At 38.1% G+C, this 25,770-nt stretch overlaps 1 protein-coding gene across 1 annotated transcript in view; it reads right to left on the bottom strand.

Moving 5' to 3' along the window:
- Window positions 1–205: 205 nt before the first annotated feature.
- LOC126182031 (lethal(3)malignant brain tumor-like protein 3) overlaps window positions 206–25,770 on the bottom strand; it is a 79,897-nt gene continuing 54,332 nt past the window's right edge. The window contains exons 11-14 of the mRNA XM_049924818.1: window positions 19,433–19,744; window positions 18,993–19,206; window positions 5,278–5,406; window positions 206–2,814 (exon numbers count right to left, since the gene is read on the bottom strand). Coding sequence (XP_049780775.1) covers window positions 2,280–2,814; window positions 5,278–5,406; window positions 18,993–19,206; window positions 19,433–19,744 — 1,190 coding nt within the window. The 3' untranslated portion in view covers window positions 206–2,279. The remainder of the gene's footprint in view (window positions 2,815–5,277; window positions 5,407–18,992; window positions 19,207–19,432; window positions 19,745–25,770) is intronic.

Raw genomic sequence — 25,770 nt, 5'->3', positions numbered from 1 at the left:
CCATAGGTATTTGAGAAATAAAACAGACATCTCACAAGTTGTCACTGTATAATATATTATAAAAGATTTAATAGTTTACCAAGAAAGACATGATAGCTAATTTGAAAATAAAACTCTCACAAAAACAAAACAAATAATGCGGCTTCCTCATTTTTATAATGGAATATACATGTCAAAATTCATTTTTTGTACAAAAAATTTATACCACAAACACACACACACACACACACACACACACACACACACACACATACATATATATACATATACACAGAATAATCATAGTAATTACTGGTTTCAGAAGTAATACACCCTTTTCTTATTTTGCTTGCAAACACAGAAAGTCTTAACATTTCAGCAATAAACATGCAAAATATCTTGCAAAAGTTGTATCACAAGGCACAAGGAAAATGCTACACACAGAGAGAAACATCAATGGCTGATAATTCAACAACAAAAACAATGAACACACAAGAAAGGACAAAAATAAGTTCAGTAATATTGAAACAGATAAAATTAATAAAAGTTCATTTGTCTTTTGCTGTTTCTCTTCCTGAACAAATGCACATCATGGCTTTCAGTGTCCCTCTTCCTCAACAAACACCCCTTTCCCTTGCATTACATATTGCATAATGCCATTCTATAACAAATACAATGAAATGATATCTCATCAATTTTTTCTATACAACAGTAATAGCTTGCAATATAGAACACATTTTAATAGTATTGGGCAAAGCTAGCAATTTTGTGTGTATGTTTACTGGTTTAAGGGCACCCACTTGTGATATTTTTAGCCCTAATTAATTCACACCTTCAAATGAAACCAACAGAAAAATTTAGAACAGAGTGATATACTTTCAATATCAGAATTGAAAGTTGATCTCCCTGTCTATACATCCTACATGTTTATCAGAAGAAGAGACTTTTCTTCTGAAAAATTGGTACAGTACTTCTATTTTGCATTTTTCCTCCTTGTTATTATAGGGTTTTGGAGCAAATAGTGGATTATTTACTTCCCTTATTTCATTTTGTTTTATCACAATGTAGCCTATTTTCCTCTTCATAAGGTCTCAACACCAAATCAATACGCTCCTCTATCAGACTACTTTTATCACTAACAAGGACTACCGTAGTCTATGGATTTTGTAATGTTAATATGAAGAATATGCTTTCAGCTGCCCTCTCACCATCTGACAACATATCTGTTATGAATGCAGATGAGCAGTAACTGCTGAGATGACAGCCACTGTAGATTTGCAACTCTGCTCTTGCCAGTAACACTTAACCAGTATCAAAGAGGTGTAATGATGGACAGCTGAGAAAAAAGTAGGCCAACACACTGGTGAGTCTTCATGACATAGTAGGTACATGTGATACAACTGTATACCTGAGCTATTTCATTTATTCCAATACACATATAGCTTCAAATGAACAATGATAGTAAGTTCCTTGTATAGCAAACATTTGTAATTTATTTGGTTTATCATCTGTCCAAAACAATAATAGTGAAAATATATACCCTTATATAATTGAAATTATTTTTACAGTGAAAAATGTAAATTAGTCAGTTCTGGGCAAATGACTATCCAGATCATGTACTGGATGCAGGAGAAGTAATACTGCTTAACGATGGGTGTAACTGCCATTGTTCCTCTAATCTTATCAATGTGACTCTGGAAATTCCAGCCCATGATGATAATTTATGAGTGTGATATGTTACTTTCTCTGTATGAAAAAGTATGTTCTGCCAAGACATGTGAAATTATTGTTTCCACAAACAATAATGATTACTGGAAAGATCTAATAATCACTTGGGAATATTAATAATTTAAGGTAACTAAGAAGTGGCCCTGTGACTACAAACACTACAGTTTACATTGTGAGAAATACATTTTCATACTAAAAAAGCAACTTCACCTTCTTTACTACATACTTTGCTAAAAAACTGATCAAGCAAGCATCCTCAGATTTATTAATATCATTCAAGACACACTGGATTGATAAAAATGTTTTTCTTTTCAGTCTGTAGAACAAATTGAAAAGCTCTAGTTGCAAAACTATGTCTATTATGGCACTTGCGGCACATTGTCATAAAGGCTGAAATACTGTCTCAGAACTTATCAAACCAGTTTCCTGCACAAAGGTCTATGCAGTTCCCATGGCAAACATGTTGAGTTACCAGCTACAAAGATATAGCTATTTCTCACATATATCAACAATAACCACATATGCTGAATTTACAGCACACTATACAGGTATATACACACTTCAAACACAAATCAACTCAGTATCTGTCCTTCTGCCTGACCTTTCAACTGTCGCAACAAAACAACACAATTGTACAGTTTCACAGCTGGGCCCAGTTTAAGACCTCCTGCCTTCACCAAGTCGTCTTGTGACATGAGTACTAATGCATCACCATCCACTTCTTGTTCTGCAAAAGCATTAACAGCATGGGCACATCCAGGTATGCTGCGTAAAAACGTTGATACGTCATTACAAGTCCAGTGACTGACAAGCTCTGGAGGCTGTGGGACAGCAGCTAGGAATGTATTAAGGTACTTTGTGTGCTGAGTCCACGGTATCGGTCCTTGAGAAGGTTGTGGATCATAACCTGGGCTGCGTACACTATTTCGAACTTCCAGTTCCAGTTGTGTTATATCGGCCGAATCCTTTTGTGAGCTACTTGCAAATGCCAGAGGATTAGGTGATGTACTCGTTTCACGAACAGTACTACCATTTCCCAAGTCTTCGCCACTTTGTACTCCTGAGTCACTTGTGGCAACTGGCATGCTGGTGGACTCCAAGAAGTGCCTGTATGTAGAAGTGTGATTCAGTACATGGCTACACAAAATATATTATATGAATGATCAAAGAACTGAAAATATTTACAATGCAGATACAGAAAATCTACTTATGAAGTGGAAGTATATGGAAATACACAAAACAATGTAAATTTTTGAGCTTTTCAAATCAAAATATTTATAATTTTTTGTGATTTGTGTGTTTTCATTTTCTACTAGTAGATTAGTATATTTTCTCTACTCATAGTATATATAAATTACATAAGGAAATTTACACATTTATGCAGTGAAAAGGTGTAAATTTCAGAGGTTACCAGACTTAGAGGATCACAATAGACTTTGATGGCAACAAACCTCAGCAATATTTATTAACTCTATTTTTCATTTGTTTTTATGTGTCTGAATAATTCACTGACAGAAACAATGGTGGATAAAAGCTGAAACTGAATTTTCTGATAAAAGATAAAAATGCCCATCATTATCCTCTCAATAAAGGAAAACGTAACAACAATATGGAATAAAAAGCTTTAATGATACACAAAACCTGTTTAAATCTTTATGATTTGTGAAGAAAGCATAAGAACTGAATCTGTTTTTAAGACTTGGCAATAATTATGGAATGTAATCTGCTGAAATTCTGTACACTCATCTCAATTATGTTCTTATTTGTCAAGATATTTCAGTTTTGTGCAATAATTTGAACTGAAGTTAATTTAAGCATCAAACTGCACACTACAAGTGGCTACCATAAAAGTGAAACAAAACATTATTGCTCAACATGAAATTAATGAAGTTCTTAACTTTTTGTTTTAACTATATTCTTAATTGCTGTAAAAACTCTTTTGCTTCAAACACAGCAGCTACAGTGCTCCAAAATCAGCACCAGTTATGTAATAAAAACTTAAGTTATAATGTTCACTGACAGCAGATGTAGAGTAATTGAAGATCCACAGTCAATAAAACCACAAAAATCATGAAAGATTCAAAGCAATTGATGAAACTTACAAAAATTCAAAAACTGGAAAATAGGCACTAAGAACAGATATCAGTGGTTGAACAGTGGCTGCCCATATTAATAATAGACTAAAATGGTTTCAGCATACTGATACACTCCTCAAAAAACTTTGTGCAATACAATTTTCACTTCAAAGAAGTATCACACAACAAATTTTGAGAATATTTATTTATTCTGATTATGTCCATTATTTGTTCTCTCACGGAATCATCATCCACATATTTACTGTGTGGAAGTGAACAATAAGAACAGATCGTGAAGGTGCATCTTTAAAGGCACTAACTTTCTTAAACTAATTTCCATCTACATTTGCTCATTTGTAATATTTGCAATTAATAATAACAATCAGGATCAAGTGTATTGTGATTTTTATATTATTACTACTACTACTACTACTACTACTACTACTACAGGAGTAACTGATAGCAAGACCAATTAATAAAGGTGCTTCTTTAAAGGCCCTGACATTCTTAAACTAATTTCCAAGTACATTTGCTTATTAGTTGTATTTCTGATTAATAATAACAGTCAGGATCAAGTGCATTGTGATTTATATTATTATTAAAGGAGTAACTGACAGCAACATCAATTAATAACAATGTTTTGTTGTATCCCTATTACCTCCTGCCAAGCCTCTCCCTCAGGGCATCCTCTGTGTTCACATTGTGATGCTCCACTATTTTATTGATGTGGTCTTTCCAAGAATGTTTTGGTCTACAGTGTTTACATCTGCCAGGTGGTTTCCATTCAAAAATTTTCTTTGGCCACTGATGATCTGGTGTTCTCAACAAATTTCCATACTACTGTGATGATGTCCTTTCAGTCCTGTCTATCATTGTTTCATTTGCCGTCATGCTAGCTCTTACTTCATCATTAGGTTTTTCTTCGATTAATGATATTTTGGTGCTCCTTTGTAAATAATCTCTTTCCATAGCTATTAGTATCCTTCTAAGGTCAGTATTTAAAATCCACAGTTCTGATCCACAGAAGAGGACCAATTCAACCACTGGTCTACCCACCCTTTCTTATTGTTGCCTGAAATGTTTTTGTCCCACACAAATGAATTCATACTTTTCTGCTTTGTCATATTCTATATTTTACATCTGTATCACCCAATTCCCTTTTGTCAATATATGTGATTTGCACAGCCGTAATACAAGGCGCAGAAACTATTATCAGTATTCTTCATTCTTCATTATGTACACTTCAAAGTGGACGTTTTCCGATACAAATATCTGTAATATCATTCCTGCAGGCCTACATATACATCATTTGATTGCCTGTATTCAGGATTTGGAGATCACAGTTGCTTATAGTCTTCAGTTCTTACAGATTGAAAAGAACAGTATCCTGTGATAAACTTGAAATGAAGCAGGCAGAAATGAAAATAGAAATAAGTAAGGGCTTCAACAGCACAGAGGCAAACAATCAGAGAAGAATAATATGCTGCTCGCTTACCGATCCTTTTTTGCTGCTGGTTCCTCTTCCTCTTGGACAACTATCAGTGATTTTGGTTCTTCACAACTCTCCACTCGACGACGCTTTGCTGGCCGTCCTACTGGATTCTTGTGGGGCTCCTGAACTTTCCTACAACATTCGAATAATTTCATTTCAGTTTGGACTTCACCTTCCCCTTCCACTCTCAGTATTATGTGACTTGGCTTCACCTCTGTATATTTGATTGTATATTATTGTGGAATGTGATTTTTGACAGAGAGATTACTTTTTATCTGTGACAGCAATGTTTGATTAAACAATCACAACCACACAAATTTAAACTGTAAACCAAAATTAAAATAATACTAATAATAACCCTCAGCACATAGTGAAGATGTTGAACTGCACGCACATACACACACACACACACACACACACACACACACACACACACACACAAATGCAACTCACACACACACACACACACACACACACACACACACACACACCACACACACACACGACCACTGTCTCGGCCGCCAACGCCATACTCTGGCCTTGGGAGCCAGAGACAGTTGACATGTGTGTCTGAGCTACATCTGAGTGAATATATATTGTGTGTGTGTATGTGTGGGAGGGGGGGGGGGGGTTTGCCATTTCAGAAGAAGGCCTTCTGGCTGAAAGCTTGCATGTTTAGTAGTCCTTTTGTTGTTCCTGTCTGCAGCTCAATGTCCCCTCTATATAGTGAGTAGCAATCTATTCTTTTCATAATATCATCATTATTCCATCCTGGATATTCCATTGTTTAATAATAATAATAGCAAATGAAAAATATTGCTATAAAGACGATTTTTGTATGTAAATGTGACAATGTCCAACAACTGCTATCAGGATTTCCTTTCCTATGTAGTAAAGTTCACAACATTCAGCAAAGACTGCCCAGTATCAGTATCATTCAACATTTCCAAGTGATCATATTCAATCTCTTAACTTTTTTCTGCATTTCAAAAATCTTATGTCATTAAAAATCTTGGTAGCCCTGATGAGATGAACCACACTTAATGTAAGAAACAGAAATTATGCAAGACAAGTGTCCCAGCCTGGCTTCGCACAGGTAGCATTAAGTATCTACGAACAGATGACTTATCGGCCTTAGCGTGTTTTGTTTATGGGCCACAGTGTAGAGTTATGAATAAAATTCAGAGAACAACATTACATACATGAATACCATCACTTTCACATAACTTACGCGATGTAACCCGTGCAAGCTAGGAAATGTGTGTTCCATACAGAATTGGAGTTTGGAGTGATGTCTCATGGCAATGATGGGAATAGTTCATGATGTAAGTAATATATTTACAACCAACTTCAACATTGTATGCGAACTGTGGATATATGAGTGAGTCAATATGTATTGCAGGCTAGCTGAGGTGGCACACATAAACGAAAAAATCAGAAAAAAAATGGGCATTATCTAAATGTTCAGGTTATGTTACAGCAGTCCTCTTGTGAAGCGTAGAACCCATTGTGATGCGTTATTCACACTCAATGTTGCAACTCCACGTTGAACACTCTTTATGACATAACTTTTCACTGTGGCACTCAAGGAATCATGTCCACAGCTAGCTTTAATTCAAGAAAAGCTGAAAGTTGAAAATGAAGTCATCTGCTATGCTGCTGAAGCAACATATTGTATTTAAATACCGAAAAGTTCCTGAAGTAGTTCTTACTTGTAGCATGAAAAATAAAGCACCATATATTTTGGATTCACACATCTTTACACTGTGCAGTTGTTTTCAAATGATTGCAGAGAAACTATTGGTTAAAAATACCTGCTTCTTCCAAATTTTAAGTCTCACATTACAACTTGATGATTAGATGATTATCTTTTTGTTAGTGGTCATAATTTTTTATGATACTTCAAAGGTGAGCACCTCACAACCCATTGTTTGAAGAATTTTCAGTGAATTAAGACTGCAAACTGTATTTGCCGATTTGAGGGAAGCAGATACTGACACTCAGGAATTATTTTCAAATTTTGAAATGCTTGTCTCTGTGTCATCGAGAGGTGATTGCTAGGTCAAAAGTTAGACTGAAAAAAGTGACCTTGCTGGGGTTCGACCCCACAACTTTTCCATTCTAGCTACATGCTCCACCTCTGAACCATCACACTAGCTGCATCTAGGAATGCACTTGCTGCATTCTCAGCACTCTGCTGCTCTCTTGAGTTATGGCAGTTGTTCATTAGGTGGCAACGGCATTTTCTTCACAACCTTAAGTTTAATGCATTATAATTTAGAGCTTTTTAAGAAATATTTGTAATTTATATGCAAAAATCTACCTCATGAATAAGTGTACCTATTAGTCAGAACCAGAACAAAATCCCTACAGCAGTTTCTGAGATTAGCCTGTGTATACAGATGGACTCCGGCTAGCAACTTCAGTTTATATGTATGGAGATAATGGATGTGTCTAAAAATCTCCTTTTCATTTTGCAGTGCAACAAAAAATTTTCTTTGATTCTGAATGTTAAACATATCCATTTTCATTTATACTTTTTAGGTACCTTAAAGCATAGTTGAAGATGGCAGCAACTAATGTTTTTCCCAAAGTTAGTGATTTATTTGGTCTTTTAAAATCCTAAACTGACTTTTTACCTAATGATTTTACCAAGTTATTTTTAAGCACAGAAGTACACACTACCCAACATAACTTCTCTTTCTTGCCTTAAGTGTGGTTCATTATGAGAGCGTTTGAATTTTTTTAATTACTGGTGCCATATATCATTAAACCCTTGGACACAAAAATGTTCGATTTTTGGAGTTCTGCTCAACAATGATAATTTTATATTATCTTCTAATTTGAAATTCCAAAGCTGACATTATTTTCTCCAGTTTCCATCCAGTTTAGTATTCCATTCATTCTTAAAGGTTTGCCCTCAGCACATTGTGTCTAAAAACAGATTGGCCGCAGCATAAAAAAAAAGAAAAAAAAAATTACTGGTACAGTAGATTTCATCTGTGTACAATAGTTTTTCATTCCTCTAGTCATGCTAATACGGGGTTTGTAGTCAATGTTTTGGTACACAATTAGACCTATCTGTCTAGCGCAGAACTGGCAAAGTTTTAATCCTGGCCTCAAGTCTGAGGTTATCCATAGACCATCACAGTGAAATCCTGAATGAACATGACTGGTGTAGTCTGTAACACTTCAGGCTGGGGGGTTACCTTCATAGTCTTGCATGTTATTGAATTTAGCGTATGTTAAAATTCAGGAATAAGTAAGAAACACATATTTTTCGTTTTATCCAAAAAACTTCCTGTCCCGAGATACAGGCCTCCAAAGATTAAACTGCAAACACCATTGTGAAGAATGCGAATTTTGGAAAAATTTTTAAAATGCTGTATCCCTGTAACAGTTCTAGATATTTTGTTAGAGCTTTTTCTTTGAAAGATAATTGCTTTATGATTACAGTGGTATCCTCCATTTGGAAGTATCTGTAAAAGTTCTTTTACTGTCGCCTTCTGAATATTTTTTATAATTTTTTTTTTCAAAAATGCCAATCCACAACAGTTAGCTTTTTTCTGTTGATTAGTACCATGAAGTACTCCATTATTTGTAAAGGAGAACTTTCACGTTTAAGTTGGACAGGTTTTATTAAAAAAAAAAAAAAAAAGTATGTCTTCACTGAATTACTAATTTCTTTGTTATAATGTTTATTTCTTATCATTTTCTTTGTTGCAGTTATTTCTTATCAGTTTCTTTGTTGCAGTTATTTCCTTTCACTTTCACTGTTGCAGAAATTTCTTACACTTTGTTGTAGTTTCTTGCCAGTTTCTTTGTCGTGGTTGTTCACTCATTGCAGGTTTCTGTACTGTAGTTGTTCAGTGCTACATCTACATCTACATCTACATCCATACTCCACAAGGCGGAGGGTACCTTGAGTACCTCTATCGGTTCTTCCTTCTATTCCAGTCTCGTATTGTTCGCGGGAAAAAAAGGATTGTCGGTATGCCTCTGTGTGGGCTCTAATCTCTCCGATTTTATCCTCATGGTCTCTTCACGAGATATACGTAGGAGGGTGCAACATACTGATTGACTCCTCAGTGAAGGTATGTTCTCGAAACTTCAACAAAAGCCCGCACCGAGCTACTGAGCGTCTCTCCTGCAGAGTCTGCCACTGGAGTTTATCTATCATCTCCGTAACGCTTTCACAATTACTAAATGATCCTGTAACGAAGCGCGCTGCTCTCCATTGGATCTTCTCTATCTCTTCTGTCAACCCTATCTGACACGGATCCCACACTGCTGAGCAGTATTCAAGCAGTGGGCGAACAAGCGTACTGTAACCTCCTTCCTTTGTTTTCAGATTGCGTTTCCTTAGGATTCTTCCAATGAATCTCAGTCTGGCATCTGCTTTACTGATGATCAACTTTATATGATCATTCCATTTTAAATCATTCCTAATGCGTACTCCCAGATAATTTATGGAATTAACTGCTTCCAGTTGCTGACCTGCTGTATTGTAGCTAAATTATAAGGGATCTTTCTTTCTATGTGTTCGCAGCACGTTACACTTGTCTACATTGAGATTCAATTGCCATTCCCTGTACCGTGCGTCAATTCGCTGCATATCCTGCATTTCAGTACAATTTTCCATTGTTACAACTGCTCGATATACCACAGCATCATCCGCAAAAAGCCTCAGTGAACTTCCGATGGCATCCACAAGGTCATTTATGTATATTGTGAATACCAACGGTCCTACGACACTCCCCTGCGGCACACCTGAAATCACTCTTACTTTGGAAGACTTCTCTCCATTGAGAATGACGTGCTGTGTTCTGTTATCTAGAAACTCTTCAATCCAATCACACAATTGGTCTGATAGTCCATATGCTCTTACTTTGTTCATTAAACGACTGTGGGGAACTGTATCGAACGCCTTGCGGAAGTCAAGAAACACGGCATCTACCTGGGAACCCGTGTCTATGGCCCTCTGAGTCTCGTGGACGAATAACGTGAGCTGGGTTTCACACGATCGTCTTTTTCAAAACCCATGCTGATTCCTACAGAGTAGATTTCTAGTTTCCAGGAAAGTCATTATACTCGAACATAATATGTGTTTCAAAATTCTACAACTGATCGACTTCTTGCCTGGAATTTTTCACAAATATCAATTCAGCTGTTGAATATTGTGCATCCTACAGTGAGAAGGTGCAAGTTTCTACTATTATTCCAGAGACATTTGTTTACTGAAGAGGCTTCTAAGAAATCTTAAACTATCCACTGAGTTGTGTGAAAAGGACTGTTTGAAATGTCTGCTGAACGGGGCCATGTTAGAGTGAGGTGTGATGACTGCTTGTATATCCATAAAAGAGTCATATGTAAGACAAACAAACAGACTTTGTTCAGGTTGGAAACAAATGTTCTCATTTGAAGACTCTGTTTCAAAGTGAAGATGTTTCCAGTGACGACTTTTTGTGTTCTAAATGTTTTGATAGAATAACAACAATGATAGTATCTGCAGATTTTGCATTGATGGAGGAAGAATTAAATACCCTGAATCAGTCAACTACAGAGGTAGGTGTTAGTCCTGTTAAGAAACTGTGGTCAGTGAAGTCAAGTCATAAGCTCTATGCATCAAGAAAGCACAGAGAAATTACTAAAACTATGGATGAATACACTACAGCAAAACTGACCACAGTCTTCAAAGTAGAAATTCCATCTTCAAAAGAAAATGAACCAAAGCACTCTTGCACTTCTTTCCAGGAATTTTTCACAAATATCAATTCAGCTGTTGAATATTGTGCATCCTACAGTGAGAAGGTGCAAGTTTTTACTATTATTCCACAGACATTTTCAAAGAAAACAATTTTGAACCACTTTCCATCAGTATCAAAGTACACAGCAGACAAATCAAGAAATGTGAGGACTGTAAAAGGAGTCTTTGGAAGACCAGATAACTATTATGATCATCCTGTAGAAACAGCTCAAGTTCAAATAGTGCAGACATTTTATCTCGAAGATAAATGGGTCTGTTCTTGCCAGAGTGCCAACAAAATAGATGCTATAACTGTAACAGTGGAAGGTCAAAAAGCTGTGAAAGTGAAGATGTACATGACACACAGTATTAAGGAAATGTCTGCAATTTATAAGAGCAACTATACAACTGCACATATGGGAAGATCAAAAATGTATGCACTACGACCTAAGTGGGTAGTTCCACACCCACCCAGAGATGTCTGTTTATGTGTGTACTGTGTAAATTTTGAACTTACTGGAGCACGTGACATATGACACCATGATTGGGTGTGTGATGTAAAGTGAAAGTCTTGTTTGTTTCAAGAATGTGGTGACTGCCCTGGAAAGGGAGGACTGTCTTTACAGACACTTGACCTGGAAGACATAGCAGATAACTCTGCAGAAATTACATATGTGACATGGGAGGAAAATAAACTAATTATGAAAACTGTTGCCTTTGACAGTTTCATTGATGAACTTTGTAAATGGTCAGTGAAAGCAGTAACACACCAGTATCTGAAGAAATTGCAACACCCCCACAATGCAGAAGTGAAACGGTGTGTACTGGATGAAGAACTATGATCAGTGCTTCACTGCGATTTTGCTGAGAACTGGTCTGTAATCCTCCCACAAGAAGTACAAGGGTATCATTGGAGTAATGAGCAGGTTTCAATTTTTACAGGAAGTTTTTTTTTTTTTTTTTTTAACAAGACCACAAGTTTTGCAGTTATAAGTGATGACACAGGACATGCCTCAGCACATGCTTTGCTAGCAATGTGCAAAATTCTTCAACTGCAAACAGAGACAAAGAAGATCATCATTATTTCTGATGGTGCTCCTAGTCATTTTAAAAATCGTTACCAGCTGTTTGAATTGAGTAAGTCACTTGTGCCAACTGACTGGGTATACAGTGCTACTGGTCATGGGAAGAGGCCTTGTGATAGTGGTGATAGTGTAGGTGGCCTGCTGAAGCACCATGTTACAGAACATAATCTTTCCAGACCAAATGCAGCTGTGATTCAGAATGCTGAGGATTTTATGAGAGTCGTGAAATCTTACACATCGACAGCCCTCACTGTTTTGTCCAAAGAGGAAATCGCAGAATTCCAGGAGCAGAAAAAAGAAGAATGGTCCAAACAAACTACTCCTATGAAGAATTCAGAAGACACATTTTTGGACTCAAAGTGATGGGCGGACTCATATTGCACAAAAAAAGAAATTTCATTTGTTTAGCCAACACCTCAGAAACAGCAGGATAATACTCAGATTCACACGCTGAGAAGGGGGATGTTGTGGCATGTGTGTATGACTGTGACTGATGAATTGCATAGATTATAGACACCAGTTATGAGTCAAACAAAACTGTAGTGAACTTTACACTACCACATGGATCAGATACTAGATACAGGTTTCCAGCTTATGGACAGCAACAACGCCATCAGTGCTCACTTCCTGTTCACAATGTTCTGAAGACTGTAAGTGCTCCAGTTCCTATTAGTTCAACAGGAAGGCATCACTTTGTATCAAAGGATGATACTGTAAAGATAAGGAGGAAACTCTGACTGGAGGAAAAGAACGGATTTTAGACAGACGAGTGGAGTATTTTAGTGAATTACTGAATGCAGAATCGGAAAACAAAGGTGGGGTTGATGCCAATATGGCAGAAAAGGTGGAGCAGGAAGTAAACAGAGATGAACAGTGCCAGGGATCAGTAGCAGAACCCACACTGGAAGAAGTTAAAGTTAGTATTATGACTCTTAAAAACGATAAAGCTTCGGAAGAAGACAATATTACAGCAGAAAAACTAGTAAGGGTTTTGCATGAGATTATAGTGGAAATATGGTGGAAAGAAAATATGCCGGAACAGTGGGGTAGAGGGAGACCAAGAGATAAATACACTAAACAGATTCAGAAGGATGTAGGTTGCAGTAGGTACTGGGAGATGAAGAAGCTTGCACAGGATAGAGTTGCATGGAGAGCTGCATCAAATCAGTCTCTGAACTGAAGACCACAACAACAACATGTACATATGCACCAACAGAAGATGCAGAGTCGGTGGAAAAAGATGTATTCTATGAGCAAATGGAGCAGGAAATAGCAAGGGTGGCAAAGCATGATGTTAAAGTGGTTAAGGGGAACTTCAATGCTCAAGTAGAAAAACGAATCACATACAGGAAAACAGCTGGTAAGGAGAGTCTGCATGATGTTTCTGATGATAATGGTATCAGACTAATTTATTTTGCCATGAGGAATAACATGATTATTAAAAGCACATGGATGCAAAAAAGGAAAGTTACATGGAGCTCCCCAGATGGGATCACAAAAAATCAAATTGATCACATACTCATAGATAGACGACATGTTTCAGATATATTAAGAGGTGGATAGCTGTCGTGGTGCAGATGGAGGTAGTGATAATTATTTGGTGAGAATCAAATACAGACAGAGGATAGCCAATTATAGACAGATCAAGAATGATGTCGCGCCAAGGTTTGATGATACCAAGTTAAAAAATGATGAAAATACAGTACAACAGTATAAAACTATCTTGGAAATAGACTTAATGAAGCCGAAGAGTGGGCAGGAGAAGATATTAAAGAAAGATGGGAAACAGTTAAACGAATAATACATGAGCCAGCTGAAACTGTACTGACAGAAAGAAGCAATCGAGAACCCAGAGCTGGTTTGATGAAGACTGTAGGAGGAAGATAGAAGAAAGAAATGAGGCAAGAAAAAGAATGCTGCAGAGGAGAACTAGAGGTACTGGAGAAAAATACAGGAGAAGAGAAGGGTAGCAGATAAGGAATGTATGAGGAAAAAGAGAGAATTTGAAAAACGGTGGATTGATGTGTTAGAAGAGAGAGATACTGCTCAAGAAACGAGGAAATTCTATATGAGCGTAAATGATACAAGGAAAGGATTCCAACCCAGAGCAGTTTTCTGTAAAGATAAGGAGAGAAATCTGATTGGAGAAAAAGAACAGATTTTAGACAGATGGGTGAAGTATTTTTGTGAGCTACTGAATGCAGAATTGGAAAACGAAGGTAGGGTTGACGCTGGTATGGCAGAAGAGGTGAAGCAGGAAGTAAATAGAGGTGAAGAGCACCAGGGATCAGTAGCAGAACCCACACTGGAAGAAGTTAAAGTTAGTATCAAAACTCTTAAAAACAATAAAGCTCCAGGAGAAGACAATGTTACAGCAGAAACGATAAAATATGGTGGAGAAAAACTAGTAAGGGTTTTGCATGAGATTATAGTGAATATATGGTGGAAAGAAAATATGCCGGAACAGCAATACTCAGCCCTATACATAAGAAATACGATAAAGGTGACCACGGGAATTAGAGAGGAATTGCACTGCTCTGTATAGCATATAAAGTATCAGGAAAAATCATGGTTGGGCACTTAACAACATACATATAAGAGTATTAGGAGACTACCAGTGTGGTTTCAGAACTAACAGATCCACTACAGACCAGATTTTCACTATCAGACAGATCCTTAAAAAATGTTATAAGTACAACATCGATGTCCACCAGCTGTTCATTGACTTCAAACAAGCTAACGATAGTATCAAAAGGGATCAACTTTGGAAGGCAATGCAAGAGGCAGGAGTCCCTAACAAACTGATAAGATTGGTTCAAATGACTTTCAGAAGAACAGTGGGCAAAATAAAGATCGAGGGCACTTTATCAAAGGCATCTGAAGTAAACCAAGGACTGCGGCAGGGTGATGTGCTCTCCACTATTCTGTTTAATGTCGCCTTGGAGAGTGTAATGCGAAAGACACAAAGCAACAACCATGGGGGAACACTGTTTAATACAGTGACTCACGAGCATGTGTATGTGGATGATATTGATTTGTTATCCAAGAGGAAACAGGACCTGGAAGAGAAGCTTGAAAAAGTACAATGATATGGTGCAGCGATGGGGCTGACCATTAACCATTCAAAGGCCAACATCTAGGAAAAGATAAAGTGAAGGAGAAAGAAGCATGACTGTGAACAGAAAAGAATATGAATACTGTGAGAGCTTTAAATATCTTGGGTCACTGGTAACTGAGAACAATGATATGAGAGAAGAAATATATGGAAGGATTGCAGCTGGTAACAGGAGCTACTTTGCACTGGTTAAAGTGTTTAAAGCAAGGAGCCTTAGTAGGAATCTGAAGCTGACTGTGTATCGTTCAGTAGTTAGACCTGTGGTGATGTATGGTTCGGAGACCTGGAATATGACAAAAAATGATGAGGAGTTGTTGTTGAGATGGGAAAGGAAGATACTTAGGAAAATCTACAGGCCAGTGAATGATAGGGGGTTATGACAAATCAGAAATAATAAGGAGATCAGAGAGTTGTACAACAAACAGATATGGTGACAGAAATAAAGAGTAATAGACTACGTTGGTTGGGTCATATAGAAAGAATGGTGGAGAGCAGCACAGTCACTAAAGTTTTCAAAGCAAAACCCGGTGGACATCATGTAAGGGACAGACCAAGGACCAGATGGCTAGACAACATGGAAGAGGACTTGAGAAGGATGGGAATGAGAAGACGGAGAGCCAAGGCAGCCAGCACAGAATAGTGGGCGGAGGTTGTCCAGGAGGCCAAGGCCCTACAAGGGCTGTAGTGCCAAACAGTATTTGTAGTAGTAGTAGTAGTAGTTGGCAGGTAAGTCCAAAAGGATTTCTTTATAATCACAAAGCAATTATCTTTTAAAAAAAATCTAGAACTGTTCCAGAGATACAGTATTTTAAAATTTTTTCTAAAATTCGCGTCTCCAAAATGGTATGTACAGTGTCATCTTTGGAGGGTTGTATATTGGAGCAGAAATTTTTTTGGAGAAAACAAAAAAAATATGTGTTCCTTACTTAGTCCATCATTTTAAGATATGCTAAATTCAATAACAACTGTGACTATGAAGGAATGATTTTTTCCTAGCCTGCCTGAATTGATAGGGACTATCCCGGCTAGAGCAGTGAGGATGCTGCATTTAAGTGTATGTCGTTAATATTATTACTATCATCATATTTTAAATGTTTTAATAAAATGATATCTACAGTGTTTAAAATCAAAATTTTTCTTTTCCTGAGGATTCATGAGAACAAAGATGCACCAGAAACTGCTGTAGTTGCTTAGTAGTGAAACATCACTGTTCAAGAAATGACTGAAACTTATGTATTAATATACTGTAAACTATCGAGTTAACCATCAGCAAAATGTATAAGTAGCAGTAACACATATTTAATATTCATTAGCCAGTTGGATCTGGAGAAACTCTGACTGTTTATGTATTGATAATAGTAAGTACAGAAACATGTAAATTTTATGCACCTCATGTGCTCAGTAAGGGTAAATACATAAGTTTCAATTTTAAAAGTGACTGACTTCTGACTCTTGCATCATTATCTGGTCTTTTGTCTAATAACATTTTGATAATATTCACTCAGGGAGTAAATGTTTTTCTTTAAATTAGTTTCTCAGCTAAGTAGATTCACATTTTCATTCCTCCTTTTTGGGGGGGAGGGGGGTCAGGAAATTTTGAGAATTCTGCTAATGTTTTATTTATGATCAATTGTCCATCTAACTTGCACAATAAACTTGAGCAAATACCTGTTTATATTACCTTAAACCTCTTTATAATGAACCTAATGAAATACTCTTGTACAGTACTAGTCAACATTTAAAAAAAAAAAATCACATTAATTTGGCAAGAAAGGGTTTGTTTAAAATACTTCAGAAATGCACAAAAACGAGCTTGCAATAAACCAAAGAATTCGATGAGTGAACTATTCGTGATGGTGATGAATTAAAAGAGCTCAAGAAGGCTGCCAGAGACAGGAAGCTATTTACTATGGTGACGAGCAATACAAAAAACCGAGAGATAAGAGACTCATTTTCTTGGAAAGTGGATTACACATACAAAAACCAGGATATAAACTAATGCTTCTTGAGCACAACAGACCTATTTCAGGAAAATTGGAAGAGGAAGAGGGAAAGGAGGAGGAGGAGGAGGAGGAGGAGGAGGAGGAGGAGGGGGAGAGGTGGGCAGACAGACTACATAAATTATGTGAGTTAAATAAACTACTTTGAAACATACTATTCTAAAACAAAGTACCACAAACATTTCATTATTGTATGTGGAACATTGTTTCAACACACATCAAAAATCAATCAAGTTAAGAAAAGGCATTTTTTTCACAACTGATACAAATATGAGGGAACAATAAATTCTACAATATTCATACCATGTATTAAATCTCTCAATTTATGAAGTGTGTGAGAAAAGTAATGAGACTGACTTTTTATCCACCAACATTTTTATATTTTTCAAACAACAACATTGTCCCCTTCAAAACAGTTCCCTTCAGCAGCTATAACTTGTGGAATCTTGGTAGCAGTGCTGAAAAGCTTTAACTGGTACAGTCTTTAACACATCAGTCTCGTTCTTTTGAACGTTCTCCAGAGTCCCAAAATGACATTTCAATTTTAGGAAAATAAAAAAGTCACAAGGACTCAGATAAGGTGATCGGGGAGGCTGTGGAACAACAGGAATATCTCTTGAAGTAAAAATTCCGTGACAGAAGTGGTCATGTGACATGGGGCATTGTCAAGATGCAACACCCACTTGTTTGCAATGTCTGGTCTCACTCAATTCACCTTTTTCCTGAGCCTTTCAAGGACATCTTTGTAAAACATTTGGTTGACAATTTTTCCTGCAGAAAAATTCTCTATGCACTATACCTTTACCGTCAGAAAAGCAAATAAGCATTGTTTTGATCTTTGATTTACTCATTTGAGCTCAGTCACGGTGATGCCTCAATGTGCCATTCCTTAGTTTGCTGCTTTGTCCCAGGATTGTACTAAAAAATCCAGGATTCATCACATATGATCACATGACTGAATCATTCGTGGTCATTGGCAATCCTCTCAAGAAGATCAATGCACAAGTTTCTTTGACTGTCCTTCCACTCAGTTGTAAGGTTTTTGGGCACTATTTTAGCACAAATTTTTTGCATGTGCAAATCTTTGGTCAAAATCTGATGTTCGCTGAAAGTGTTTAACAGGCCACCCCCATCATCCTTATTGTTAAATGTTAGCCTGGTCTCACAAAAGCATGCACATGTTCGATGTTTTCATTAGTTTTTGAAATTGAAGGTCTCCCTCAGCACGATTCATTTTAAATGTGTTCTCGGTCTTCCAAAAATGATTTTTGCTAGTAAAAAACTTGTATTCTAGATCAGCAATGCTCCCCATATGCCTGTTTCAATTTTTCAAAGGTCACACTCATGGATTCCCCAAGTTTAACAAACAAAACTTGATGGCATAACAGTGCTCTAAGTTCCACTGTTCCACTTTCATAACACACAACAAAAACACAACTTCATCAATGGCACTCTCAAAAATCATGTGAAAGTTTTACAGAGCTCAAACTAAGACTGAGCATCTCGAAAGGATGAAAACATCTGTTTACGCAAGTAGAATAACACAGTGTTGCCAGATCATTCACAGAGTTGACAGTCTCATTGCTTTTCTCACATGCCTCATAATTCCAACAATACATCACCACTTACTACTCTGTTCTGTCTCCCAAGAAAGCACTTCGTATTATCTGTCTGAACCACTTCCATTATTTCATACTTCATGATAGGAAATGTGTTACATTGTATTAAATGAACATCATCTAATTTTTAAACCAGTAATAATAGTGACTCACATTTTTTCTGAAGAACATGTTTCCGACTGGGTTTCAGTGCTTGCCACTTTGTCGGACAATCGATCAGAAATGTGAGCCATGCACTGGAAATTTCCTGGGGCATATGGGCAGAACTCTGCTGAAGTATGCATTGCAAATTTGGGACCTTTGATATGCCCCACTCCATTACAGCCCAAAATTGGACATTCTGAGTTACTTCCAGTTTCTTCTGGCACTGAAATTGTTCAAACATGTATTGAAATAACTGTGACACCACAAAGGAGCAGAAGACAGAGATGCATCACATATGTCATGATCTAGATGCATCACATATGTCATGATCTTACACACATCAACCAAACACTAATTTAAAAAATTTCTGCGTACCTTTACTAAGGCAAAAATGTTTAGCTCTTTGCACAAGGAAATATTTACAACAGCAAAAACGTTATGCCACTTACCGAGTGGTGGTTCCAGTGGATGGCCGGTCTTTTGACACCAACCAACAGGATGTAAATCTGGAGCGTCATCATCCACCCAGTAACCGTACTCCCGTGGCCAACCATCAAATTCAATTCTCAGCTGGTGACCACGCACTGCAGAAACTGTGGCAACACGAATAAGTTGTGGCACTCGTTTGTCAACACATTCAAGATGCATACCAGGTCTGAAACCTGATGGTGGTCGCTGCTTAAATGCTCTCGCGGGTGCTGGTACCGATTTTGTTTCTCGGAGATATTGTGGCCAAGAGAACTGCTGAGGGAAGTGATGAGCTGAAACAAAGAAATATTTATAGTGATACCTGCTAAGATAATATTATTTAACAAGTGTTTATAAAGTGTTGCACTTAGTCATCTATAGATTTTGACCTCTATCATTAATATTCCACATCCGGATAAGAATAAAAAAATGAATGGCAACTATTTGTTTACAAGACAGCTACCAAACACAACTACCAGTAAGAAGCTGCAATTGTACCAGCACTTTAATGAGTAAGAAATGGATTCACTGTTGCAAAAGACTGACCAACTCCAGTATGAGAAACCACGAGGAACCGTGGTGAAGCTGGGAGGGCCTATGAATTGGGAGCTTTATTCCGTTTACATTTGGTAGATGTGGACAGTGAAGATGATGATTGGCTCATTGTGAGAAAATACCCCATTATCGCCTATGTCTCCGATGGTGTGCTCCTTCCATTTGGAGGGTCCCCACCCCCTCAGAGCGGCCTCACCCACCTTAGATGATTGTTCACATCTCAGGTCACACTCCCAAACACCTGATAGGAACCAATCGGCAATGTGAGAAGGTAGCAGCTCAGGCAATCACCCCTCCATGGGCCTGGCATGCACAAAGTGGTACGTGTGAATTATACCTGTTGACCTGGGGCTGAGAATTACATGTTACCCAGTGACCTGTTATGCTTCAGACGTGTGGAGTGGACTTCGGGAGCAGACAGGGAGGAAGAAGAAAAAGAGGAGCCTCAAATGCCAAAGCAGAGGAAGGATAAGAGACGGTGAACGATGAAAGGAAAATAGGTACAAAAAACAGTGGTGAGACTGTTCTTATGTCAACTACTGAAAATGGGGAACACATCCCCAAAAACACCCCAGACATGTTCCCCAAGGAAGGGAAATAGGAATAGCAAGAGGACAGACAAGCAACACTGAAGGGAAAAAATGCTGCAAAGGTTGGGGCCTCATGGTAGCCAAGCACGAACCCGCTAAAGAGTGGCGAGCCCCTGGGGGGACGAAATGCCTGTGACTGGACTGCAATAGGAGATGGTGAGTAGACACATGAGTTGATCACAAGGAAATGACCCACAGGATGGAGGACTGTGAGTAGAACTGGAATAGGGATTATGATGAGAGTTAGTTGAAGACCTGGTGGAGAACGTGATTGAGCTTTTCAAGGCCAAGGTAATACTGGGTAATCAGAAGAGTGCTCGTCAGTGGCTGTTTAATAGACTTACTGATCTCAGAAGAGCAGCATGGCAGGCTTGTTTATGGATGGGCTGGATAGGATGTTGTCTGACTATAAAGGCTCTGGTACGGTTATCGGTATATTTTAAAGACTTCTGCTTTCCACTGTAGATGCAGTGTTGACAGATGATGACACTGTACGGAAGAGACTTTTTGACATGGAACGGTTGACAGCTGTCAAATGGAGGTTGGTATGCTTGATAGGTACAGATGTATTTACAGAGCCATCTGAGATGTGGACATCGACATCTAGACTCAAAGAGTTGAGAAGAATCAGGTGAAGCAGATTTGGGAATGGGTGTTACAGTTATGGAGGAAACAGCAAAGGTTGTTCTTGCTGGAGTCCATATCATGAAAATGTCATCAAAGAATCTGAAGCAGACAAGAGATTTTGGGTGTTGACCAGATAGGAAAGATTCCTCCAGCTGGCCCATAAATAAGTTTGAATAGCATGGGATCATGAAAGTACCCATGGCAGTACCGTGAGTTTGTTTGTAGATTTGGCCCTGGAAAGGGAAATAATTGCAGGGCAGGATGTGGTTTGCTAATAGGATTAAGAAAGAGGTGATAGTTTTGGTATAAGGACAGTGCTGGAAAAGGGAGTGGTCCATGGACATGGGGGATGTTGGTGTACAAGAACATCACATCCACAGTGACCAAAAAGAAGCCTAGTGGTAATAGGACAAGAACTATGGAGAGGCGGTGAAGGAAGGGATCAGTGTCTTGAATGTAGGATGGGCAACAAAGGCAGAGATTTGCTATGTAGTAGCATTGTTCCCAATTATAATGCAACCTGTAGGGGGAGACCCATAGGGTTGGGTTTGTGGAATACATAAAAGGTAGGAGTGCAGGGGAGGGATTAAATGGGGAGAGATTTAAGAAAGGAAGGCAGGGCTAGGTTAGAAGTGAGGAGATGCTGAAAGATTACCAAGGGATGAACTGGGTAGAAGGGGTGAAGATTCACATATGAAGGGAAGCTGGAACTGCTACTACAGAACAAACTTCTGCCTTTGTTGACTAACACCTCCAAACTACTGTCCGTAACTTCCCATCCTACATTCGAGATGCTGTTCACTTACTTCACCACCTCTCCATACTTCCTGTCCTGTTGCCACTAGGCTCCTTTTAGGTCACTGTGGATGTGATGTCCTTCAGCATCCGCCATGCCCATGGTCTTGTAACAATGAAACACTATCTTTTCCAATGTCCTCTTGATACCAACACCATCACCTCTTTCCTAATCCTGTTAGCTAATCACATCCTGACTCACAATAATGTCATTTTCCAAGGCCAAATCTACAAACAAATTCATGGTACTGCCATAGATACTTGCATGATTCCATCCTATGCCAGCTTATTTTGGTTTGTCTTGAGGAATTCTTCCTATCCAGTCAACACCTAAAACCTCTTGTCTGTTTCAGATTCGCTGATGATATTTTCATGATATGGACTGTGGCAAGGACAATCTTTGCTTTTCTCCGTAACCATAACACATATTCCCAAACCCGCTTCACCTGGTCCTTCCCAACACATCAATCTCCACCACCCAGATGGCTCCATAAATACATCTGTTCATATGAAGTGTACCCACCTCCAACAGTGCCTCCACTTTGACAGCTGTTCCTGTCCCATGTCAAAAAGTCTTTTCCGTATGTCCTCACCACCTGTGGACAGTGAAACTGCAGTAGAAAGCAGGAATTGTCAAAAATACCAATAACCTTAACAGAGCCTTTCCTGTCAGACATATCCTATCCAGCTCATCCATAAACAAATCTGTCATGCCATCTGCTGTTCTGAGATCAATAAGCCACTGAACAGCACTCTACTGATCACCTAGTATTACCTTGGCCTCAGAAAGCTCAACCACATTCTCCACCAGGGCTTCCATTAACTCTCATCGTAATCCCTATTCTAATCATATTCCCAATCCTGCACTCAATAGGTCATTCCCTTATGGTTAGCCCAGTTGCAGGACCTGTTCCAAACACCCTACAAGCACCTCATACTGTAGTCCAGTCATAGGCATATTTATTTTATTTATTTATTTATTGTTCTGTGGGACCACATTAAGGAGAAGTCTCCATGGTCATGGAACGAGTCAATACATGAAATTATAACACGATTGTAGAAACAGATCAAATGAAATATAAGAAACATATTCAGGCGACAAGTCTTAAGTTTAAATACAGAAAATCAAGAATGTAACACTGGAATTTGCTTAATTTTTTAGCTCTTCCAGGAGCTCCTCGACAGAATAGAAGGAGTGGGCCATGAGGAAACTCTTCAGTTTAGACTTAAAAGTGTTTGGGGTGCTTGAGTTCTTGTGGTAGCGTATTGAAAATGGATGCAGCATAATACTGCACTCCTCCAAGAGTCAAGGAAGTGCATTCCACATGCAGATTTGATTTCTGCCGAGTGAAAGCTGCTAACTCTTGGGAACAAGCTAATATTTTAACAACAAACAACATTAAAGAAAATATATACTGTGAGGGCAATGTCAGAATTCCCAGATTATTGCATAGGGGTCGACAAGAGGTTCTCGAACTTACACCACACATAGCTCGAACAGCCCGTTTTTGAGCCAAAAATACCCTTTTTGAATCAGAAGAATAACCCCAAAAAATAATACCAAATGACATAAGTGTATGAAAATATGCAAAGTAGACTACTTTTCGTGTTGAAATGTCACTTATTTCAGATACTGTTCTAATGGTAAATAAAGCGGCATTTAGTTTCTGAACAAGATCCTGAACATGGACTTTCCACAACAGCTTACTATCTATCCGAACGCCTAGGAACTTGAACTGTTCTGTCTCGATTATAAAATGTCCATTCTGTCTGATTAAAATATCATTTCTTGTTGAATTGTGAGTTAGAAACTGTAAAAACTGAGTCTTACTGTGATTTAGCATCAAATTATTTTCCACAAGCCATGAACTTATTTCATGAACTACATTATTTGATAATGTTTCAATATTACACACAAGATCCTTCACTACCAAGCTGGTGTCATCAGCAAACAGAAGTATTTTTGAATCACCTGTAATACTAGAAGGCATATCATTTATATAAATAAGAAACAGCAGTGGCCCCAGCACCGACCCTTGGGGAACGCCCCATTTAACAGTGCCCCATTGGGACTGAACATCACTATCACTCTCAATATTGCGAAGAATTACCTTCTGCTTTCTGTTCTTAAAGTAAGAGGCGAACCAACTGTAAGCTACTCCCCTTACTCCATAATGGTCCAACTTCTGCAGTAATATTTTGTGGTCAACACAGTCAAAAGCCTTCGTTAAATCAAAGAAAATACCTAACGTTCGCAACCTTTATTTAATCCGTCCAAAACCTCACAGAGAAAAGAGACTATAGCATTTTCAGTGCCCACCCAATAACAGCCAGGGCCATGTTACATAATAGTCAAGCAACAATTACTGTACAGAATTCTATGTGGGCATGACAAGTAAACAACTGTTTACTTGCAGGAACTGCCACTGCCAAACTGTGACAAATCACAAACTTCACCATTTAGTTGCCCAATATGCTGCAAACCACAACATAAATGACTTTTGACAGTTGCTTCACTATGCAGAATCTTTGAATTCTCCTTTCTCTGAGCTACACAGATGGGAACTGTCTGTCAATCATATCCTGCACTCTCGCAACCCCCCTAGCCTAAATCTCTGCTCTCATTGCCTCACCTTACCTTTTCCCTTCTCTCTTCTGTCGACCTCAGTCTTCCTCATTTCCCTACCCCATATGGTCTCTCTCTCTCTCTCTCTCTCTCTCTCTCTCTCTCTCTCTCTCTCTCTCTCCCCTCACCTCCACCTCTCTTTTTCAAGCCTTCTCCCCTCCCTTTCTGTCTTTTCATCTTCACCTTTCTCTCTTCCTGCCCCCCTCTCTCTTGTTGCATCTCTTTTTGCTCTCCTCTCTGTACTCTCCTCTTCTTCTCGTGTGCCCACACAGTCATCTGTCCAAAGACCTGCTTCTTCCCCATTACCCCCTCCTAACATTCTTATCTATTCCTTCCCCATGTCCATCTGTTCAGGCAACTGCTTTCAATAATCAAGTATCAATAACACAGGCCAATGAAAAATTTTTTTTGATAAACTTTTTTTACTCTGATAGCTGATCTTTATAGATTTTTATGAGCTGAATCCAAATCTAGCCTTAGTTTTTTTTGTATCACCCATAGTTTTCAAGCAATATGCTTTTTATTATATAGTATAAAAATCCTATGCTATACAGTAAACAGGGAAATTAATGAAATGCTTTATTACAACATAAGTGTGGTTTGTATTTAAGTAAGCTATTTAAAACAATGATAAGTGTTAATAGAGGTTTTAATTGTCAGCTGGAATTGATTTATATTTTCTTTCTCTTTTTTCTTTGAAGCTTTTTGTGTAGCTTTTTCTATGATGAGTCGCTTGCTGAACTTCTTGGTGAAGTGACCAACAGCAGTCCCCCATCACGTTGGTGTTCCAGCAGCCTTGGTAGCGTTTTTCCATCACTTTAATGTCCTGGTGAAAACGCTCTCCTTGCTTCTCACTAACATCTCCCATGCTGTCCAGGAAGTAATCAAGGTGACTGTTCAAAAAGTTAACTTTTAGGCACATTAAACATCCTAAAGTTTTAAACTTATTTAACATTGTAGCTATAACAGAAACATATTCTGGGTCTTTTTCATATCCTAAGAACTTTGTAATGACTTGCTTGAATGATACCCATGCTTCTTTCTCATTTAAGGTCATTGTGGATTCAAAGTTCCCCATCAAACATCAATTTTCTAATGTCAGGTCTGACAAAGGCGTCTTCTTTTA

This window comes from Schistocerca cancellata, chromosome 1 (genome assembly GCF_023864275.1).
Source record: "Schistocerca cancellata isolate TAMUIC-IGC-003103 chromosome 1, iqSchCanc2.1, whole genome shotgun sequence".
NCBI lineage: Eukaryota > Metazoa > Arthropoda > Insecta > Orthoptera > Acrididae > Schistocerca > Schistocerca cancellata.
The sequence above is the reverse complement of the archived record's forward strand: the minus strand, read 5'-3'. Positions and strand labels throughout refer to the sequence as shown.